This window comes from Pelobates fuscus, chromosome 3 (genome assembly GCF_036172605.1).
Source record: "Pelobates fuscus isolate aPelFus1 chromosome 3, aPelFus1.pri, whole genome shotgun sequence".
Classification (NCBI taxonomy): domain Eukaryota; kingdom Metazoa; phylum Chordata; class Amphibia; order Anura; family Pelobatidae; genus Pelobates; species Pelobates fuscus.
The window spans coordinates 342,570,480-342,591,814 of NC_086319.1; the positions used below are offsets into that span (position 1 = coordinate 342,570,480).

General features: G+C 35.7%; 1 protein-coding gene across 1 annotated transcript in view; it reads left to right on the top strand.

Annotated features, from left to right (window-relative positions):
• The window catches only part of CHRFAM7A (CHRNA7 (exons 5-10) and FAM7A (exons A-E) fusion), a 204,582-nt gene that overhangs the window by 156,554 nt on the left and 26,693 nt on the right, over nucleotides 1-21,335 (top strand). Inside the window, exons 5-8 of the mRNA XM_063445710.1 lie at nucleotides 10,850-10,929; nucleotides 18,458-18,625; nucleotides 19,336-19,530; nucleotides 21,055-21,141. Coding sequence (XP_063301780.1) covers nucleotides 10,850-10,929; nucleotides 18,458-18,625; nucleotides 19,336-19,530; nucleotides 21,055-21,141 — 530 coding nt within the window. The remainder of the gene's footprint in view (nucleotides 1-10,849; nucleotides 10,930-18,457; nucleotides 18,626-19,335; nucleotides 19,531-21,054; nucleotides 21,142-21,335) is intronic.

Below are 21,335 nucleotides of genomic sequence, written 5' to 3' on the forward strand. Positions count from 1 at the left end.
CATTTGCCAGTGACTTTTGTAAGTCTTTAGCTGACACTCTAGGATTCTTCTTTACCTCATTGAGCAGTCTGCGCTGTGCTTTTGCAGTCATCTTTACAGGACGGCCACTCCTATGGAGAGTAGCAGCAGTGCTGAACTTTCTCCATTTATAGACAATTTGTCTTACCGTGGACTGATGAACAGCAAGGCTTTTGGAGATACTTTTATAACCCTTTCCATCTTTATGCAAGTCAACAATTCCTAATTGTAGGTCTTCTGAGAGCTCTTTTGTGCAAGGCATCATTCACATCAGGCAATGCTTCTTGTGAAAAGCAAACCCAGAACTGGTGTGTGTTTTTTATAGGGCAGGGCAGCTGTAACCAACACCTCCAATCTCATCTCATTGATTGGACTCCAGTTGGCTGACATCTCACTCCAATTAGCTCTTGGAGATGTCATTAGTCTAGGGGTTCACATACTTTTTCCACCTGCACTGTGAATGTTTACATGGTGTGTTCAATAAAAACATGGCAACATTTCATTCTTTGTGTGTTATTAGTTTAAGCAGACTGTGATTGTCTATTGTTGTGACTTAGATGATGATCAGATCACATTTTATGACCAATTTGTGCAGAAATCCATATAATTCCAAAGGGTTCACATACTTTGTCTTGCAACTGTAGTATTAATACCAATACTAAATATATCGTACTGACCAAAAATACTGTCTGACTGGAGATAAAAATAAAGTAAGTATATCGTGTATGCTGTTTTGTCCGTCTGGGACTTAAGTAGCAGGTAGCTGAAAAGAAAAATCAAAGATAAAAAACACCTTGTTAAACCACAGTGGCCCGTAGGTCACTGAGGTTTAGGATTTATGAATGGGGGATTAATATATTGGATGTATCAGTAACAAAACAAGATAAAAACAGTATTTATTATACCTGGACCAATCAGATATGTGCTTGTGATAATACATACATAGATAGATACAAATGGTATGTTTCACTCCTAGCAGGGTGAAACATGCCATTTGTATCTGCATGTATTAGCAACTACTGGTAGGTCCTAACATCTGCAGAATGACAGAAGGTAGCTGGTAAGGTGGTATGTATTGCCTAGCAAATCAATTCTAAGCATACTGCCTTTTTGTCAGAACATTATATATATATATATATATATATATATATACATATATATAAACAGAGCAAAAAATTAAATAAAAATTGTATTTTGTAAATCATTTACACTGTTTAAGGTTTTTTTGTGTACCTGTGTTTGTGTAGGGTAACTGGTTAATACTGCAAGTATCATAAGTTTAACCGCTACAGCTTTCTCTAGAGCAGGGCTTGTGCAATTCGGGACTTAGCTCATTGGCTGAGAGTGATTGTCCTCTTGCCTACCTGTGGAATGATTTATCATGGTCTGCTTTTGTAGACCTATGGCTGCTTTCACAAACACAATCAAACATGCACTTTATTATTCATTATTAGATTCATATTCTGTCTCTAAAATTTCTGGCAAAATTGAGGCACTCAGTAGTGTGCTTTGTCGTCAATACTTATTATTGTTTGGTATTTTTTTATGCATTTGATATGTCGCGTGGTATATTGAATGACAAAATAATTACTGTGAGTTGTGTAACTCTGCACACAGCTGTTAAGCCATGTCATTTATATTAAAAGGAAAATGTTGTTTACACTGTTGAAACTACTGAAAATCATTATAGACAAACACAAAACCAGACGTGATTGCAATTATCTATAAAATGCAAAAAAACAACTGGGTTTTAAATCACAAAAATCCATTTTGAAAATAAATGATAAAAGTTTTATATCCATAATCCCTAATTGGGCCCAGTTCTGCTATTGTTTTGCTTTTCCAGCATAAACCTTTACAACTTCACATTGAGCTAGTCACAGTTATTATTAAGTGTACTCATTCTCACAATCCCGACTTGTCCAGGATTTTTATATTCCTTCTAAAAAAGACACTTTTTTATGTTCGAGCGTCAGATACACATTAAGCGTACTGATTGGGATAATGTATTGTGCTACAGAAAACACATAAATATCTGTACTCTTGCACATAAACACCTGCCATCCTCTTTTAAGCCGTTAACAGAAAATATTGCATTTTTGTCTTACATTATTTATTTCCTTCTTATAAATGCGCAGTAGTTACTGCTGGGCCCAAAAGTGCTTGGTCAAAGTGGGACCCTATTAATGATACCTGACAAAATAGCTAACTAAATAAATAAAAATAGTTGCTTACACTCTGATTAATAAATGTCTAAACCTCTCTCCAACAACAAAATGTAAAAACATAAAAAATGTAGCTCTCCATCTATGGGTTAATAGTGCATACATAAACCCTTTTAACCATTAGGGAATCCTGACTTGTCTCCTCAAAATGGAAGGGTGACATAGTGATAGTCCAGGGGGTCCCAATCCTACTATTCAACTTAAAGTGTTATCCTCACATAAGAACGGTCACAAATATAGTGTTGCATAGTAGTGCACAAGCCTCTGTAGTTTCCAAAATTAATTTCCCTCTTGCTTATTCTATGTGTTGTGATGGGAACTTGAATCATTTTTTGCTGTTCATTCATTTTATGCCTTTAAAAAAAAAAAAATGTTGGTGTGTTTTTTAATAGTTTTAGAAGATATTTAAATGAGCAGGAGATAAGAAGAAAAAAATCATTACTTGATGGCAATCGAGCTTAACTGCCAAGTAGGCCAGAACTGTGTGGAGAAAGCTCCCGTGTGTGAAACCGATTTTTCAGGGATATCCTGTGCCAGCTACTTATTCTTAGCATCAACAAGCATTGTTCTGATAAAGGGGTTCTCGGTGGTTCATGACTCTCCGACACCTGGTTGCCTGAATCGGGACTATAGGGCCTACATGAGATGGAGCTGGGGAGAGGCAGCCACTCTCCCTGTCCTATATTTGACTGGATGGTCTCCTCATTCTGCTACACTCCCCGTCAGGACCGGTGTGGGTTATACCGGTCCCCGCTAGCCCAACTTGCTTTAGCTATCATTTGGCTGAGATCTACTGCTGTGCAGTTGCGGTGCGGCTGTGGCACACGTGGCATGGTGCAGCACTGTACCATCCAGTCAGTCTCCACGAGTCCTACCTGGGCTGAAGATAGGGTTCAACTCCAAAGCACCACCCATGTAAGCAGAGGGCAATTACAATCAACCAAAGACATTATTGTGCCAGATCCTTGCACAATATCCAATCCAGAAACTTGGTCACACAGTGTCACCTAGTCCATGGTAATGGCAGGGGAGGCGGTTGACCTCACCCTGATGTGGATATGTCTCACTCTACAGTGGACTATATGAATAAGCACCAAGTCTGCCTGAACAGGGGTCAGCTGAATGTTCTCTTTGAGATGGCCTATCTTGCAGGCGCAGAGTAACTGCTATCATTGTGGCTGCCGTTCTTCTTTGAGCCTTCCATCTATATGTGGTTTCAGCACTAGCGGTACAAAAGCAACTGATACATGCTGGTGGGTGATGGCCCTAATTAATTATAAAACAGGGGAATGGACGTGCCATTGTCCACCGCACACCAAATTATAGTAGCCGCCCAAGTGTCTAGGGGTTTCCCTAAAATAAAATCCCTACCTTCCACTTTTTATTTATAGTGGCGGCAGGAATTATAGATTTTATTTGACCTTTTTTGGGGGCTGAAGAACAGAAGAATTAGAAGAAAGAAGACTTCTGATGGTAAGTATATATATGTTAATAGGTTTTAAATGCTTTGGCCCCCTTATAATTTTTTTTAGGAGGAGGAGGGGTAGGTGGGGTAGGTGGGTGCCTAGGGTAATGGGGATACCTAGCCACCTGGGAGGTCACTTATTATTTGCATGGGTGAACAATGGCATGTCCTCCCTCCCAATTTTATATTTATTAGAGTCCCCACCCTCCGGCATGAATGGGTCCCCCTCATATTTTATAAATTTTAGAGCCTCCACACACTGGCATGGGTGGGGATTCAGGGGAGTTATCAATAGGTCCCCCCAATAAAATGTTAAGTAGCTCCCACCACATGTGTATGGGACTTGTCCCACTTGTTATTTACAGACTCAGACAAATCCTGCCCAGTTGCTTGTTTTAAATGTTTAGTAAATATACCCGTACTTTCTGATGGCACGTTGGAGCATATGGAGGTACATTACCTCCATTGCAGTAATATGTGAGTCTTATCGATCCCATAAGATTATTATTATTATTATTTTTTTCAAATACTTTTTTAATGTGGTTGCTGGCAAGCAAGTGGTGGCCAACTGCCACATAATTAACCCTTGTACTGCCCAGGGTTTTTAACTATATGCCAGCTGGCTGCTTGTTCTGCCTGGGGGCAAACAGTTCTTCAAATTATCGATTCAGTTGCAAATAGCAAGTGAACAAGCATCCTGTCTAATGAATTAGTTTTTTTATTCACCACCATGTGGTCATTGATAAATCTCTGTTACCAGTGCTGTACATTGGTTCAGATGACCGCATTTGGATTTAGTAAATCTGAGAATTGCCAATATGTTTGGACCTTTTCCATTTGGACACAAAACAGTGTTTAGTAATTTATAAGAACTTTCAAGAACATTGAGGTGTTCTGTTTTATCTACAGTGACATCTACAAAGGGGTAATACTTTTTATTTCTCACCATTGAGGTGTTTTAAACTGTGATTTGTGTGTGTTGTCAATTTTCAAGTTGTTTAGTAATAACTCTGTAAGTTTCTTTAGATTTAGGGTGTTGAACAGGGCATGATCTCTCATTGGATCTATCATAATAAAATGGATTTAAATTGGCAGAGCCCCAAAAAAATCAGGGGTCGTTGCATATTTATGGGATTAGAATGTTGTACCCCACCATCTCTATACTTTACTAACTGCCACTGCAAGATCTTTCTTGTGGTTGCCATCAGAACTATGCATTGAATTGTTTTTCTTTTTTCCTGTGTGTGAAGGGAAAATTATTTCCTTGTTTTTTTTTATAATCTGCATTAACCCCTTAAGGACGGCGGGTGTGCTATGCCGTCCTTGGGGACCCGGCTCTAAAAGCCGGCGGGCGGCATAGCACGTCCCCGCCATACTATTCACTTACCCGGTGGCCGGCGTGGAATCCCCCAGCTTCTGTTCCGTCTCTCCCGGGCCATGTGGTCGCGAGGTCCTTGCGAGGACCTCACGATCACATGGACGGCATAGCCGTCCACAGCAATCGCAGCAGGGAGAGTGCCTGTACTGACAGGCACTCCCCCTGCTGCCTGTAAAATGTAAAATAAAAGATTTAAAAACTGTTTAAAAAAATATTTATACTTAGATCATATATATATTTATCATATATATGATCTAAGTATATATATACACATATACATACGTACACAAACACTGTGTAAGTGTATTTTAAAATTAATATGTATATAATTTTATATATATATATATATATATATATATATTAATATCAAAATACAAGTAGAATGATATTGATTAAATATATATAACATTATAATGATATATATATATTAATATCAATATAAAATAACAAAAATATGTAAATACGTAAAAAAATATGAAAAAATATATATATGTGTAATTTCATTCTAACTGTATTTTAAAATTAATATATATCTATATATATATATATATATATATATATATATATATATATATATATATGTGTGTGTGTATATATGTATGTATATGTGTGTATATATATATAAAATTCTACGTATATATTTATGTAATAATTTTACATAACTAGGTCATTTTATTAATTACATTTTGCGGGACCTGCCTGACAACCCAGGCTGAAAGTCCAGGGAATTTAATTTGCTAGCACTATATTTAACCCTGTAACTTTCCAAGACACCATAAAACCTGTGTATGGGGGGTACTGTTTTACTCGGAAGACTTCGCTGAACACAAATATTAGTGTTTCAAAACGGTAAAATGTGTTACAACAATGATATCGTCTGTGAAAGTGAAATTTTTTGCATTTTTCACTCACAAATGGCAGTTACACGGATGATATAATTGTTGTGATACGTTTTACTGTTTTGAAACACTAATATTAGTGTTCAGCAAAGTCTCCTGAGTATAACAGTACCCATCATGTACAGGTATTATGGTGTTTTCAAAAGTTACAGAGTCAAATATAAGGCTTACGTTTCAGTTTTTTCACATTGAAATTCGCCAGATTGGTTACGTTGCCTTTGAGACCGTATGGTAGCCCAGGAATGAAAATTACCCACATGATGGCATACCATTAGCAATAGTAGACAACCCAAGGTTTTGCAAATGGGGTATGTCCAGTCTGTTTTAGTAGCCACTATGTCACAAACACTGTCCAAAATTGGCATTCAAATTAGTTTTTTGCAATTTTCACATACAAACAAATATTAACAGTAACTTTGGCCAGTGTTTGTGACCAAGTGGCTACTTAAAAAGACTGGACATACCCCATTTGCAATACCTTGGGTTGTCTTCAAATGGTATGCCATCATGGAGATAATTCTCATTCCTGGGCTACCATACGGTCTCAAAGGCAACATAACCAATCTGGCGGATTTCAATGTGAAAAAACAGAAAAATTTTACATGCTATATTTGACCCTATAACTTTCCAAAACGTTATAAAACCTGTACATAGGGGGTACTGTTTTACACGCGACACATCACTGAATACAAATATGTGTATTTTATTGCAGTAAAAGCAAACAGTATTATGATATTCACAGTTAAAATGTCACGTAGAACTAAAAAAGTTTTAAAAATTCTTATTTTCTCTGATTTTCATTTTTATATTTTATTCATATTAAATTATGTTTCATACCTGAATATTTGAGGTTAAATGAAAGCCCTGTTTGTGTCGGTGCACATAATATGAAAGAGGTGAATTACGGTTGAACAGACATATAGCGCAAATTCAAGGTTTTGTTTACGTTGCGTTTTGATCACGTGTACTTTTGGCTCAGCCCTTAAGGGGTTAATATGTCTTTGTTGACAGGAACTGTAAGTGTTTTCATTAGGACTTATGTTCTGTCAGTTGCAGCACTAATGTTTGCTACTGGTGCCTAAATTAAGTGTACAAGAGAGAGAAGGAGAGAAAGCTATGGACTAGACCAGAGGTAGGCAATTTTTGGCACTCCAGATGCTGTAGACTACATCCCTCATAATGCTGTTAAAGCATCATGAGAGGTATAGTCCAACACATCTGAAGTGCCAAAGGCTGCCTATGCCTGGACTAGACCATCGCGTTTTCTAAATCTTTCACTGTACATTTCCACTCTCAGATTCAAACATTCTATGGTTTGTTCCTTGAGGTTGTGATATTATGGGCCCCTATGTGGCTATCACAAAGTCTCCCAAGATCAACAAGTACAAAGAAAAGTAAAATGAATGAAGCTGATTTTATATACAATATATGGGAACAGAATGAGTCTGCAAAACAACAAAGACAAATCCTTATTTTATTTTTCCATTTTTGTAATTCTTTAGCTTTAAATATTTATCAGCCCTTCTTCAATAACGAGCAACCGGCAGCATGCTGCAAACACAGGGATTTTAATATTTGTAATCTGATTGCTACCTGGTAAGCCCATATTTGTTACTCGCTGGTGTGCTTCAGTGACTCTTGTTTGATGGTGAATTTACTGTGAAATCTACTTGGCAAAAACTCCAAAGCATTCTCCTCGGGTTCCACTTTCCTCATTATTTTTTCAGTGTCTCTCTTGTTTTAAGCTTTTGTTATTGTAAATGTAATGTTACCAATTTCGAGAACATCGGCTATGAAACCTACAGCAGATATTATAGTGATTACCATGCTGTAACTAAATATGTTATAGTCTCCGAGGCCTTATCTCATCGAATACCTGTTTTCTTGTTTTATTCTTCTCCGACTGATTTTATAGTGCTCGCATTATACAGTGCGCACATAACTGCTTCGCGGCAAAATACTGTATTTTGTTTGATGACTATAAGATGTTGGTCTGTCTCAGTAACTGTTTTGAAGAGAGCTAAAACGCTCCCAGTTCCTCATATAGGCATAGGCAACATGAGTAGCAATTACTGGGCTCCAACTCACGTTACCTTTAACTTGATATTACAGCAATGTGGCTTACATCCTAAGGTCTAGTAATGTGGCTGTCAAATGAACACACGGCTATTTACTAGCGTGTGAATCACTGGAAAATCAACGTTCATTCAAAGTGAATATCATATTTTAGGCAAATTTGCCAAAGATTTTTCCCAACTTGACACCTAAAATGTTACATTCACTTTCAGTTCACTTTGAATTACCCACATTTTACCAGAATAGTTGAGTAAAACTAGGCTATTCTAATCAGATGATCTACTGGTCTTCCTTTGGGAAAGCATTGGATTGGCTGAGATCATCAAACTTGATGATATCATGAAATTTGGCATGGTGAAACAATCACCATGGAAACTAATGGTATGTGCATGCTGATTGCTGCTCTTTGATGGAATTTAGGGACTAGGCTCCTACTCAACTGAATTTTATGTTATTAATGTGACTTCTTATGACACTTTAATGTGACTTATTCACAAGAACTTGTATTCTTCATTTGCTCTTTAATGTCAGTTTTATAGTGGGCAGATTCCAGCAGAATCTACTCTCCTACTATACTTGACATCTTAGGAACACTCCTGTATATACATTATCACATTGACAAAACACACATGGAAAATCACACAGCTTTCACAAAATGAGTAAATGTATCATGCATTCTTGGTCCTTATTAAAGGGTGCTAATGACCCTGACATATACACTGACTGAGACAGTGTCTCGACCATCCCTGTGGTCTTCTTAAAACAATGGAAATGCATCAAACAGAAATACACAAGTTACACATAGAGATAGACACACTTGCACACTCATAATAAATGGCTTCAAGTGGTAATATTATGGCTAAGTGCAGGAGGAATTCATTTCTCTCTACTCCTGAACCATTGTTGCAGCTCTGATAGTTTAATGATATGCTCAGCTTTTGTCTTCCAGTGGAGGGAAACAGTGACCTTTCTAACATAGAACATGTCTATCTGCACCATAAGGTCATATTGGAGAGTTGAAGATCAAGTGGAAGTAAAAAACATTTGTTTTTATAATTTATGTTTATAATTACATACTGTGGGTTCCGTGTATTGTTCGGGCACTATGTAGGTAGTTCATGATCTCTTATCAATGTCAGGAAAGACTGTTTACTCAGTCTGTAATATCTGCTTCCAATTAAGATTTCGAATAATGACTTCTGCCAATTATATAGAGGATGGGGGTTGGCAGAACTAGCTCTCCTGAACATGTTTTTTTTTTTTGCAAATTAATGTGATTTATTTTTTATTAATGTTTGTTGACTGGAAGGTAACCCAAAAGCTAAAATGTATCTGTGCATTCATATCTAGCATAAACATGAATAGCTAATGATGACCATGGCACACGCTATCTTTGAGGGAAGTAACGTGATATACATACGTCACACAGCTACCATCCTCTCTACCAGTGGATAACTGGAATGAGAATTATCCTGTGGCTATTTTCAGTATGGGCAAATGTTTAAATTGTCTTTCTTCATTTTTATCTTATTCTTCTCGTTCTACATTAAAGGATTCATTGTGAATCAAGCTAATTGCTATATTCAATTAGCTGTCCAAGATTTCATTTCTTGTAACATATTTAGCAGCTAGATAATGCCCTTCAGTATGGCATACCACCGCCCTTTCCATTTCAAGCTTTCTAGATAATATTGTGACAAAAACATTTATTTTTTTTAACCTCTTCCTTTGCCTTGAACTTGGCTTATGAATTTAATTTCTCTATTTGTCTACTGTCTTGTGGCATGACAAAAATCTTTAGCAAATCATCCTAATTAAGACATTTAATGCTTAATCTCAGCTCCTAATTCATTATACAGAATGGCGCAAAATTCAGAGTAGGATTTTACATAGAAATAACGTCTTTGTTAGTAGTTACATTTTTTTGTTGCAGGTACATACTATAATTCATCATAGGTAATTTCATAATGGGTAATTTCACGAAGAAACGTATGCTGCAAATTTATTTTAGCACTTAAAAACTTATGTTTTAATATGCCTGCAAGAAAAATAAATGGAGGGATCTCTCACTATGTTTCTTTTGTTTATATAAAAAAACCTTAACTTTAATTTTAAAAAGTCAATTTAAAAAGAAAATATATATTTTATGTCACTTTTTTACATTTATTTAATTTGGTTGTTTTATGGTTTCATGGTCATTGTATATTTTACATTTTGTGCGTAGTGATTACTGATTACCTGTTGAACAATTTGGTCTTTATCTCTCAATTAATGACATGTCATACATTTATTTAGCATATATTATTTCTATATATATATATATATATATATATATATATATATATATATATATATATATATATAAATAATATAAATGAAATAAAATACAAGACTATGTTAGTGTTCTATAATATATATAAATATATATGTTCTATAATATCTATAAATATATTTTGAAATAATATAAATGAAATAAAATACAAGACTCTATGTTGGTGAAAGGTAACTTAACATGGAAAGGTAACCTTTATAAAACATATAATTTTATGCAGAAAATACACATATTGAATAAATTGTCAATCACGCCAACGCCTATCGTTGAAATGGACATGGGAGATGGAAAATCTATTGGTAATGATGCACGTTCTAACATGCTATTTAATGATTGATGTTATTCAGTAATGTTTTGTAGCAAATCTCATATGGAGAATGACAGCCACAACTAACTATAGAATGCAACATAACCATTTACTGCTTTGTTACATCTAGGCATTTTCTGTTTTTGTAGTGCAGATGAAAGATTCGATGCTTCATTTCATACGAATGTTTTGGTCAATTCATCAGGATTCTGCCAATATTTACCACCAGGTAAGATGTCAATTTATGCCACTCACAATTTATTAAAATTGTTGAAACAGCAATTGTGTTTCTCTCAGTACAATATTTATTCTCTGCTTATATGTACATCACATTCTATCATTATATCCTGCACTGCGGAGCCCTATGAAATAGATCCACCATAGCACTAAATAATATGAATTAATGGTTAGAAGGGTCGGTCAGCACAACTTCTTCCAATTTGGAGGACTATTAATAATATTTCAGAGGTAACCTGAAAAACTAGTGTTATTCTGTGACTCTTTGAATCATCATTCACTTATTTATCAAGATGAATCTACGTACAAGTTTCTATAAAAAAAATAAAATAAAATAATGGCCCAATTAAACTGTTTTCTCTAAAAGGTGTAGCACATGACATTAAATAGCCAGTTCCAGGTAGGACACACATAGAATTGAACACAAACATTGTTTCTATGTCTCCCCTTCTTTTTATGCTTACTCAGTGCAGACATAGCAAAGGACATAGTTTATAACAATGATTGACAGTACTCTCACATAACGGTATTCTATTCCAGGATAGAGGTAGCTACAACTGAGTGGGTTTTTAGAACTGAATAATATTTGTTCAGACTTTACATAGACATCTTTTTTTAATACAGGGGATAAGTAAACACCATATTTTAAGCTAATGTTCAACTACAATATTCATAATTCTTGGGAATCTTTTATGGAAGGCGTAGTTCAAAGTTGAAATGTAGGCTCAAAGTTTCTGATGCCAAATCTGTACGGAAGTTCCCTTTTAATTTCCTGTTACTCATGCAGTTGCATGGATATCCCTTATCCATCCTATCAAACACGTTCATGGAAACCTTCTGTGAGCTGTCCACCACTCAGACATGTTTTTTTCTGGTTACAGCTAAAGTCTCCCAACTGTCCCTCTTTCAGGGTCCTGGCCTGCTGTCCTGACTTGTTTCCTGGTGTCCTACTTTTGTACACCAGGCAACTGTCCCCAAAAGGCATAGTGCAAGTACCTGATTGAAACAACTTTTTCTGCGTGGTCACTACTGAGCTTTGCCAGTCACCAGCACCAATCATGCTATGATCATCACAGACAGCATGGCAAGAACTGCAGCATGAGAGGGAGCATTCCTTCCCAATGCTGCAATCACACAGCAGAGAGTACTCAATAGATCTTATGTCATGACTGACATTAACAGAGAGAATCCCTTCAAGTTAGTATTAAGGTTAGATTTTGTGTAAGGATAGGGTTAAAGTTAGTGTTATGATAGAGTTAGGGTTGGTGTAGGGCAGTAATAGGCAACCTTCAGCACTCCAGATGTTTTGGACTACACCTTCCGTGATGCTTTGCCAGCATTATGGGTGTAAGAGCATTATGGGGTATGTAGTCCACAACATCTGGAGTGCTGAAGGTTGCCTATCCCTGGGGTAGGGTAAGGATTAGTGTAGGGTAAGGGATAATAGTGGGATTGGGTTAGGGATAATATAGGGTTAGGATTTGTGGTAAGGCTAGGGTAGGTGTATGGTTAGAGTTACTATAAGTATAGGGTTAGGGTTAGTGTTAACTATCAAAAATTAATTTAGATCATAGATATATCATGCATTAACATATACTTTAATCAATGTTGAGTTAATGTTCTTTAGTTCCCCCTCTATGTGTAACATTTATTATGAGCAAAACTGGGAAAAAAATTGTGTATTTTTTTTTCTACATTTTTAACAATATATTGATATTTAATGTGCTAAATATACACATTGGATAGTAAAAAAAAATCTGTCCTTTAAAAAAAAAAAAAAATACAACATATACTATGGGTGGACTTAAAGAGAAACCCTTAAATTATGGTCAAGCAAATGCAAAGTACACATTCTAGGTTTTGTTTTGTTTCAGAAATTGGACAATTCTTAAGGGGTTAAAATGTATTAAAATATTTTATACATACCATAATTATTGATGCCAAGTACAAGTTAGGATAGATAGTGAAAAAGTAAAAGTTGTTGTAAATATAATTACATTTGCAAAGATAATTTCACTCCTGTCTTCCATACTTGGACGCCCCCAGATGTTCAAACAGCTGCAGGACATGAATGGCGTTAAAAAGAATCAGTTAGATTTCTTATCATTTCCCCATACTGTGATACAGTAATTGAGCATAGCTGCCAAATCATATCAATAGGCAAAAATGTATCCTGTGTATAATTAAATCCAATGTCAACACATTCATTTACCTTGAAGCTTCTGATGACAGAATCGGCTCTGTAATACTCCAGATAAGTAAACATATTGTAGCCCAAAACTATGTACCCCCTGTACAGTGGAATGTGTAACCAACAAAAATAAACAAATCATTTTTAACAGAACAAACTTACACAGTAAGTTTTCCAAGAGAACAAAAAAAAAGCCTGTCACTATAACAATGATACATTTAAAACGCAACATTTCAACATTAGTGTTTGAAATGCATGCTATTCATTTAGAGTCTAGAGTACTGTTACAATTCTAGATTGCTCCTCTTAAGTTCTATAAGTTGTCCTTTCTTCACCCCCCTCCCCCCCCCCCCGTGGATCAATTATATCACAATTTTCTCTTTTACGAGTGTCCAATGAGTATGCCAAGTGGGCTGGGCACCCTTGAGGTCCCTGCCTGAAGGTCAACTTCGGTTTTGTTTAGTCATCTTATTTTTAAGGAGAACCTGAAAATGTACAGAATCATCATATATGGTGAATTATTACTGTGGTCATGTGCGTGTTATGCTGTAAGGTTTAAGTAAAATGCAGCTGGTAATCTGGAAAAATAATTAAACTCTAGAGTATTTGAAAAGTAAAGAAATGTGTAATAAGTAATTATTTGATATATACAATATATGAAATGATTACATTTATACGTGCACCCTTTAATAAAGTAAGCAGGGTAGGGAAGTATATGTCTTTAAAGATCATATATCACAATAGAATGTCTCACTTGTTTAATGGTATATAATGCTATATAGAGCTTGAAATGCTAAAAAAGAACATTCCATACTAGCAGAAGATCTAGAACTAGGAGGATTGTGATGTTGGGAAGAAATTCCTTCATTCTAAGGGGGTAGATTTTAGCGGTGTTATTGATGTAATGCTCACCTTAAAGACTTCTCGAGGGCTGCACCGTTCCTGTGGAACTCAGTTCCTTCCTTCATTAGATGCTCACCCAGTCTCCACTCTTCATAAAAGCATATCAATTAAACTGTTAATAGCTCCCGACTGATTCCTCTCTTGCAACTGTCATTAGTCTAGTACTATCCTTACCTGTTGTGTCACTTTACCCCACTACCTCTAGCATGTAAGCTCATTGAGCAGGGCCCTCAACCCCTCTGTTCCTGTGTGTCCAACTTGTCTGGTTACAACTACAGGTTTGTTCTTCCACCCACTGTAAAGCGCTGCGGAATTTGTTGGCGCTATATAAATAATAACATAATAATAATAACAATAATAATAATAATGCAATATTAAATTAAAAGCTGCTCAATGTCCTGTGTGTGGATTCGGTGTACTAAATTATTGTCCCTTAGCATGATAGTTCACATAAAATATTAAGAGAGAATTCCTGGTTTATTTGTACTGTTTAAATGTGAGTTGTGTGGGAACTAATTGGAACATAATTTCATTCAATCGTAAAGCTCAGAAAGGGTGTGAATTAAAATGACACTTTGTTCCATTAATTCTAAATTCGCAGCTAATGTTACACCCTGGCAATAAAGCTGTACGTGTTTGGAATCTTAAATATTATAGATATGCTAGAAATACAAAGTGGCTTATTCACTGAATGGTGGTGAAGTCAAAACTGAATTGAAAAATGCAAGCAAAAAATAGCTCATTTGCAAAAACAAAAAATCAACAGCTCAGTTATAGTCACTAATGGGATATTTCAATCTGACTTATGCAGTTTGATTTTCAATTCACCACGATTCCCTGTAAACTGAATATACCTTAATGTGTAACTATAAACCATTTGACTTGATACATTCCCTGAGCGTTACTATAACAACTTCAGCCAGGAAACCAAACAACATCTGTGTAAAAAAATTGTGCCTGTAGCTGTAATAAGCTGACAGCAGGAATTCTAGTAGTTAGAGGTATGTTTCTCTCCATCACTGAGGTATAAAATCATACATCCTCGTTACTACTCCCCCAAAACTATAGTTTTAAAGAACATTTCTTGAAAATGACAAGGTAACATATAAGAGGTGTGATTTACTTATTTTACGACAAACATATAAACAAACAGATATGTAGATAAACCTAAATATAGATACAATATGATATATACAGTTGCAAGAAAATGTATGTGAACCCTTTGGAATGATATGGATTTCTGCACAAATTGGTCATAAGTCTGCTTAAACTAATAACACACAAAGATTCTGTTGCCATGTTTTTATTGAACACACCATGTAAACATTCACAGTGCAAAAAAATTATATCCTTCAATATTTACATTTAAAAATTGCCATCTTTTAAAACACATTTCCAGTAGTTTTACATTTTCAGCAGATTTTAAATTCTTTAAGATCCCTAATACTATTGTACTTTCCATTTAATGCACTTAATTTCTTATATTATACTTTGTAACACAAATGTTGCTATTTAACAGCACAAGTACTGAATTTAAGATTTACTATAAACCTTGACACTAGATCACGTTTGATTTATTCTTTTTTTCCATTGCAAGTGATTTCACAAGGCATTAGTTATGTTTAAGTCAAGGCTCCAAGGTATTCAGTATAATTCCGTATAATACAGTGAGTGCTCCATCTACAGATTTTCCAAGTACAGGTGGTCTTCCTTTTACGACCTACCTGTTTTACGATGTGGGGATTAGAGGGACCCTGCTCTGCTCCGTTCATCTATGTTCAGGGAAAATTCTCTGAACATAGACGAGCGCGCACCAGATCAAGGAATCCCTCAACTCCTTAATTACCGACCAGTTATTAATATATATATTATATATATTATACTAATATATATATATTTTAATTACACTGGTTTTCAAAGTAATCTGCAGGCAAGAATCAATGTATTGTTATTTTTATATTTATTACTTACAATATTCTCAACGTCATTGTACAATGGAAACATTAACAGAAATCGACTGAAGATTATAACACACTGATTATAACACTTTTGTTCAAAATGTAGAATGAGATGAAACCACCAACTCTTCGATAATTTGAGACGTAAACACTTCATGTTAGAACTCACCTTTCAATAAGTATCCTGCTATTGGTTGTCACTATGTACTTTATGGTTTAGTGCATGGTTGAAATATGTATTTTGTGCTACATGATTATAAGCAACCATTTCATTATGTTTGATTGTGTGCTTTGAATTGGTTACCTGCGTTTATGTTTTGTTTATAGGAGAGAAATTCTGAGTTTTCTTTGATTTTTTTTTTTTTTTTTACATAAACTGGCTAGTTCTTTATGCAATTTTGAATACTACATTTTAGAATGTTGGTTTGGGTCTCTTATGTTTGCTGTGAATTGCCGTTCATTCTGACCAACCAAACTTTTCCTTAAAGCATCTGTTACAGCTAACCAATTAGTCATTCAAACTAAACTAATCTATACCAGATAAGTTTAATAAATACAGTGGACTAACAAGGAAGTTTAGAGGAACACTTTCTCATTCTAAATAAATATTTTTTGGGAAAATACAAGAAATTATTGCTGTTGATATTAATGTTATATAATGCTTCTTTGAATGACCATTTAGGAGGAGATTTTTTAAGGCAAACTAGATGCTAATTTCGTGCAAAGAGCTAAATGTTCTGTTGGCTTTCAAGTTGATCTAACAACTTGCCTCAAAACAGCATCTGGTTTTGCCTTAATAAGTCCAAGAAGATTGCTCTAGCTCTGAATTAAGACCAGTATACTGATTATCTGGAAGTATCTTCACACATGTTTTGACCTTTGGTTCTTTAAGGTCAATCATATTTCATTATAGTTTTGCTAGCTAGATTGCAATGCATATACACTGATCGGCCACAACATTAGAACCACTGATGGGTGAAGTGAATAACTGATTATATCATTACAGTGGCACCTGTCAAGGGGTGGGATATATTAGGCAGTTAGTGAACTATAATTTCTTGAATTTCACGTGTTGGAAGCAGGACAAATGGGACAAGCAAAAAGATCTGAGTAACTTTGACATGGGACAAATAATGATTGCTAGATGAGTTAGAGCATCTCCAAAACGGCTTTTCTTGAGGGGTGTTCTCGGTATGCAGTGGTTAGTAACTACCAAAAGTGATGCAAGGAAGGTAAACCGGTGAAAGGGCGTCAGGGTCATGTTTCCCATAGGTTCATTGATGCAGGGGAGTGAAGGCTAGCTCATCTGGTCAGATCACACAGAAGTGCTTCTGAATCTCAAATTCCTGAAAAACATAATGCTGGATATGATAGCAATGGAAAGAGATTGCCTGGTCTGTTTAATCATGTTTTCTTTTAGCTCAGGTGAATGGCTGGGTAAGTGTGTGTAATTTACCTGGGGAAGAAATGGCAGCAAGATGCACTATAGGAAGAAGGCGGGCCGGCAGAGGCAGTGTTATTCTCTAGGCAATGCTCTGCTCTGAATCTTTGGGTCCTGACATTCATGTGGATGCTACTTTGACATGTACCACCTAGCTAGAGATTGTTTCAGAGCATGTACACCCCTTAATGGCAATGGTTTTCCTTGATGGCAGTGGCCTCTTTCAGTAGGGTAACGCACCCTGCCACACAGCACAAATTGTTTAGGAATGGTTTGAGGAACATGACAAGTTTAAGGCTTTTCCGTGGGTTCCAAATTGCCCAAATCTCAATTCGATTGAGCATCTGTGGGATGTGCTGGAACAACAAATCCAATCCAGGGAGCTTGAAGGACTTAAAGGTTCTGCTGCTAATGTCTTGCTGCCAGATATCACAGTTAGCATTCATTCAGAGGTCTTGTGGAGTCCATCCCTCAATGCATCTGTAGTGTTTCTTTGGCAGCACGTGAGGGACCTGCACATTATTAGGTAGGTGGTTTTAACGTATGTACAGCATATGCAGCAGTATGTAGTACAACTGTCAATAAAAGAGTATTATACTCAATTATTGAGTGGTACCCTTAGCAAGCATGGTATGGAGAAGGAAGTTATTCTTCTGTAAGTGTTTTTTTTAGACCGTAGGAAAGATCTGATCTGTTCTAAAAAGGGATCTATATTACTAAAAGTAGGGTAATCACCATAGAAACAAGTTTTCTGGATACACTTGGCCTTATATTTCAAATTTGATGTTCACCATGCATTATTGCCAATTTAAACCACAAAGAATGTGATTTAGATAAGTGCCTTAAATGTCTGAGCTGATAAAAAAAAAAAATGAAAACAGATCAAACAGACTTATGTTCTGTTGATCCAAATGACAATAATATTTTTTTTTACTTACTCTATTAACAAGGGATTTCAGGACTTGTAAAACATATTGTCGCTATATAAATGAAAATAATAATTATTTTCTCATACTCTATTAATAAGGGATTTTCAAGAGCTCATGCTACATTGATGTACGCTGGTTTCCATTCGACACTCAGAAGTGCAAACTAAAGTTTGGATCTTGGACTTATGGTGGCTGGTCCTTGGACTTGCAAATGCAAGAAGCAGATGTATCGGAATACATATCAAATGGAGAGTGGGACCTTGTTGGTATGTGTTGGAGTTTAAAAGCATCTGTATGTGTTTCATTTTTATTTAAACTATTCCCTGTCTGTTACTTATACATGTTTTTAATATGCAGGACGGATATCAACACCTCTCCTGAAAAATAGTCTACATTTAACAGTTTCACATTTACTTTGACACAGTGAATAATTATTGATAATGTGTAACTGTTTAACCCCTTCATTATAGATGATTTAACAGAATTTAGAATCTGGACTAAATTCATGGCGTGAAAAATATTAGTTCTTAAGAATTCATTAAAATCATGTACATGAAAAAATTACACAAAAACAAATATGATTTAAGAGCTAGATCACTGGAGATCCAATGTACTCGAATTCTACATATTGTGACGGTGTTTTCTCTGCTACAAACGTTGCTGACTTAATTTCTCAAGAAACTTTGCTTTACATTTCTATTGCAACTCATTATCCCACTGTAGGTGTAGGTGTAGTACATACCTCGGGGTGCGGTTTGGATGTCCATTAATAATGATGTTCACCTATTGACATAAACTGATGTAGAGAAGACTATATTTTATTGAAGAATGTCATAATGATAAAGTTATCTCTCTTCTGGCTGTCCACACAAAGTCTTGTGAGACACAAGAATCATTGGCCATTTATGTTGTCAGTCAAACATTTGTGTGATTAATAATTAGTAAATATGCATCAACCATATCTATCTCTCTATAGGAGTCCCTGGAAAGAGAAGTGAGAGTTTTTATGAATGCTGCAAGGAGCCGTATCCAGATGTGACATTTACCATAACAATGAGGCGCAGGACTCTATATTATGGGCTGAATCTCCTAATTCCTTGCGTGCTGATTTCTGCACTTGCTTTGCTAGTGTTTCTGCTTCCGGCAGACTCAGGAGAGAAGATCTCATTAGGTAATCCATGGACCAACAATAAAGCAAAATTGATTTACACAGAATCTGAAACCTATACACAGGAAAACTCAGGAAAACTATATTTAAAGGGATAGTGGGATAGTCTGAGTACCAACATCACTTAATCCTAATGAAACAACAACAGCTGCTCCTGTAAATGAAAACTGATATTTCTCATAAACATTGCTATTTGAATTTTTCAATTTCCATGCCTACTAGTGGCTGTCAGACAGGCAGCCACCATGGGCTTCCAATGCAAATAGACTACACAAATAGACAATGTTTCATCACGTATCCATGCCTTTTACCTGACAAAGGCACGGTAGGTGCCGGAACATTGTCTTGTTTCTGCACTCCTAAGTAAAAGACCCCCTATTTAAGAAATCATTGGGTGTGACCAAACATTTGTATTTTCTACTACTGGATCTTTTGGGGAATTCGACCTTCCCAATTTGGAGGCACGCCGGTGGCAGTATTTACCAATTAATAGTGTGTGTGTGCGCATCACCTTTCAACTTGACAAAAATACACTGGCTGTTCCTTGAGAGAAGTAATATGTACTATTTTAGTCACAGGATGGAGGATGAAATTGTTTTTTCCCAGTCTAACTAAGCATATTACTTAAATAACTGATTGCTGTGAAGTCATCACAGTCATTTAAAATAATATTTTTGAAGGTGTGTCATAATGATAAATATTTATGCATTGGGCCTTTTGGGGGGGAGGGGGGGGTTCCGACATACTTTCACTGAATAGTCACTTACCTATATGCTCTGACAGAGTGGGCCACACAAGTTGTATATTAGGCTTCTTACTTGTCTATCTCTCATTGGCACACACACAGAATGAATCCATTTATTTGGAGTTAATTAGTAAAATCAAAATATTGATTAGATTTATTCAACTCGTTAGTCATGTTACCTAACTTTCCAATGCAATCTGTCAATAAAGCAACCACTGGTGAACAAGTCAAAACGCAAGATTGATTTGATTGATCAAACACATAGACCCTTGTTTTTCATGTTTGCATATTATTGCGCCCTGAAGGTCACCAAAGCAGTAACTTGAAACTTGGTCCTGGATGCGTAAAGTTATAAATATTCTGTCACTGAGAAGATGGAGAACAACTCTGTCTCCTGTTTTGGGGAGATAACGATATCCTTTAATAGAAAATATATAGCGCTGAATAGAGTATTTCACATGAAGATTCTTGTATGTACCAAAAAGTCATATTCTATTAAATGTCCCTATCAATCGCGGATTTGATAGGCAAAAACCACAAACTGAGATTACATTAAATATTTCTGTTTCTGGGATGTGTACATTGTATGTGTATGCCACACTATGCTTTAATATGTTTAATAGTATCTTTGGTGGACATTTAAAAAAAAATTTATTTTATATTTTTTTTATTTTACATGTAGTGTGTTTAATTTAGGGTGGGTGTTAATGTATTAAAGAATGCATGTTTAATATAATTTTAAAAGTCATCCTTATTTTGAAAATTTTATTTTTTTGTTCTAGGTATAACAGTGTTATTGTCGCTTACTGTTTTTATGTTGCTGGTGGCAGAAATAATGCCAGCCACTTCAGATTCAGTTCCTCTAATAGGTAAGAGTTGCATCTTTACTGAGCAAAAAAGCAATGTTCACAATATAATATATAAAGCCACATGAAATTGCCTATTTGTATTATTGTCATCTCTCCATATTGTATAAATCTCGGTTCTCTCTTTGTAGAGATAAAGTGTCCAAACTCATCTTTCTAGATTATGATGTATTTGCGTAAAGGGGACATTGTCACGC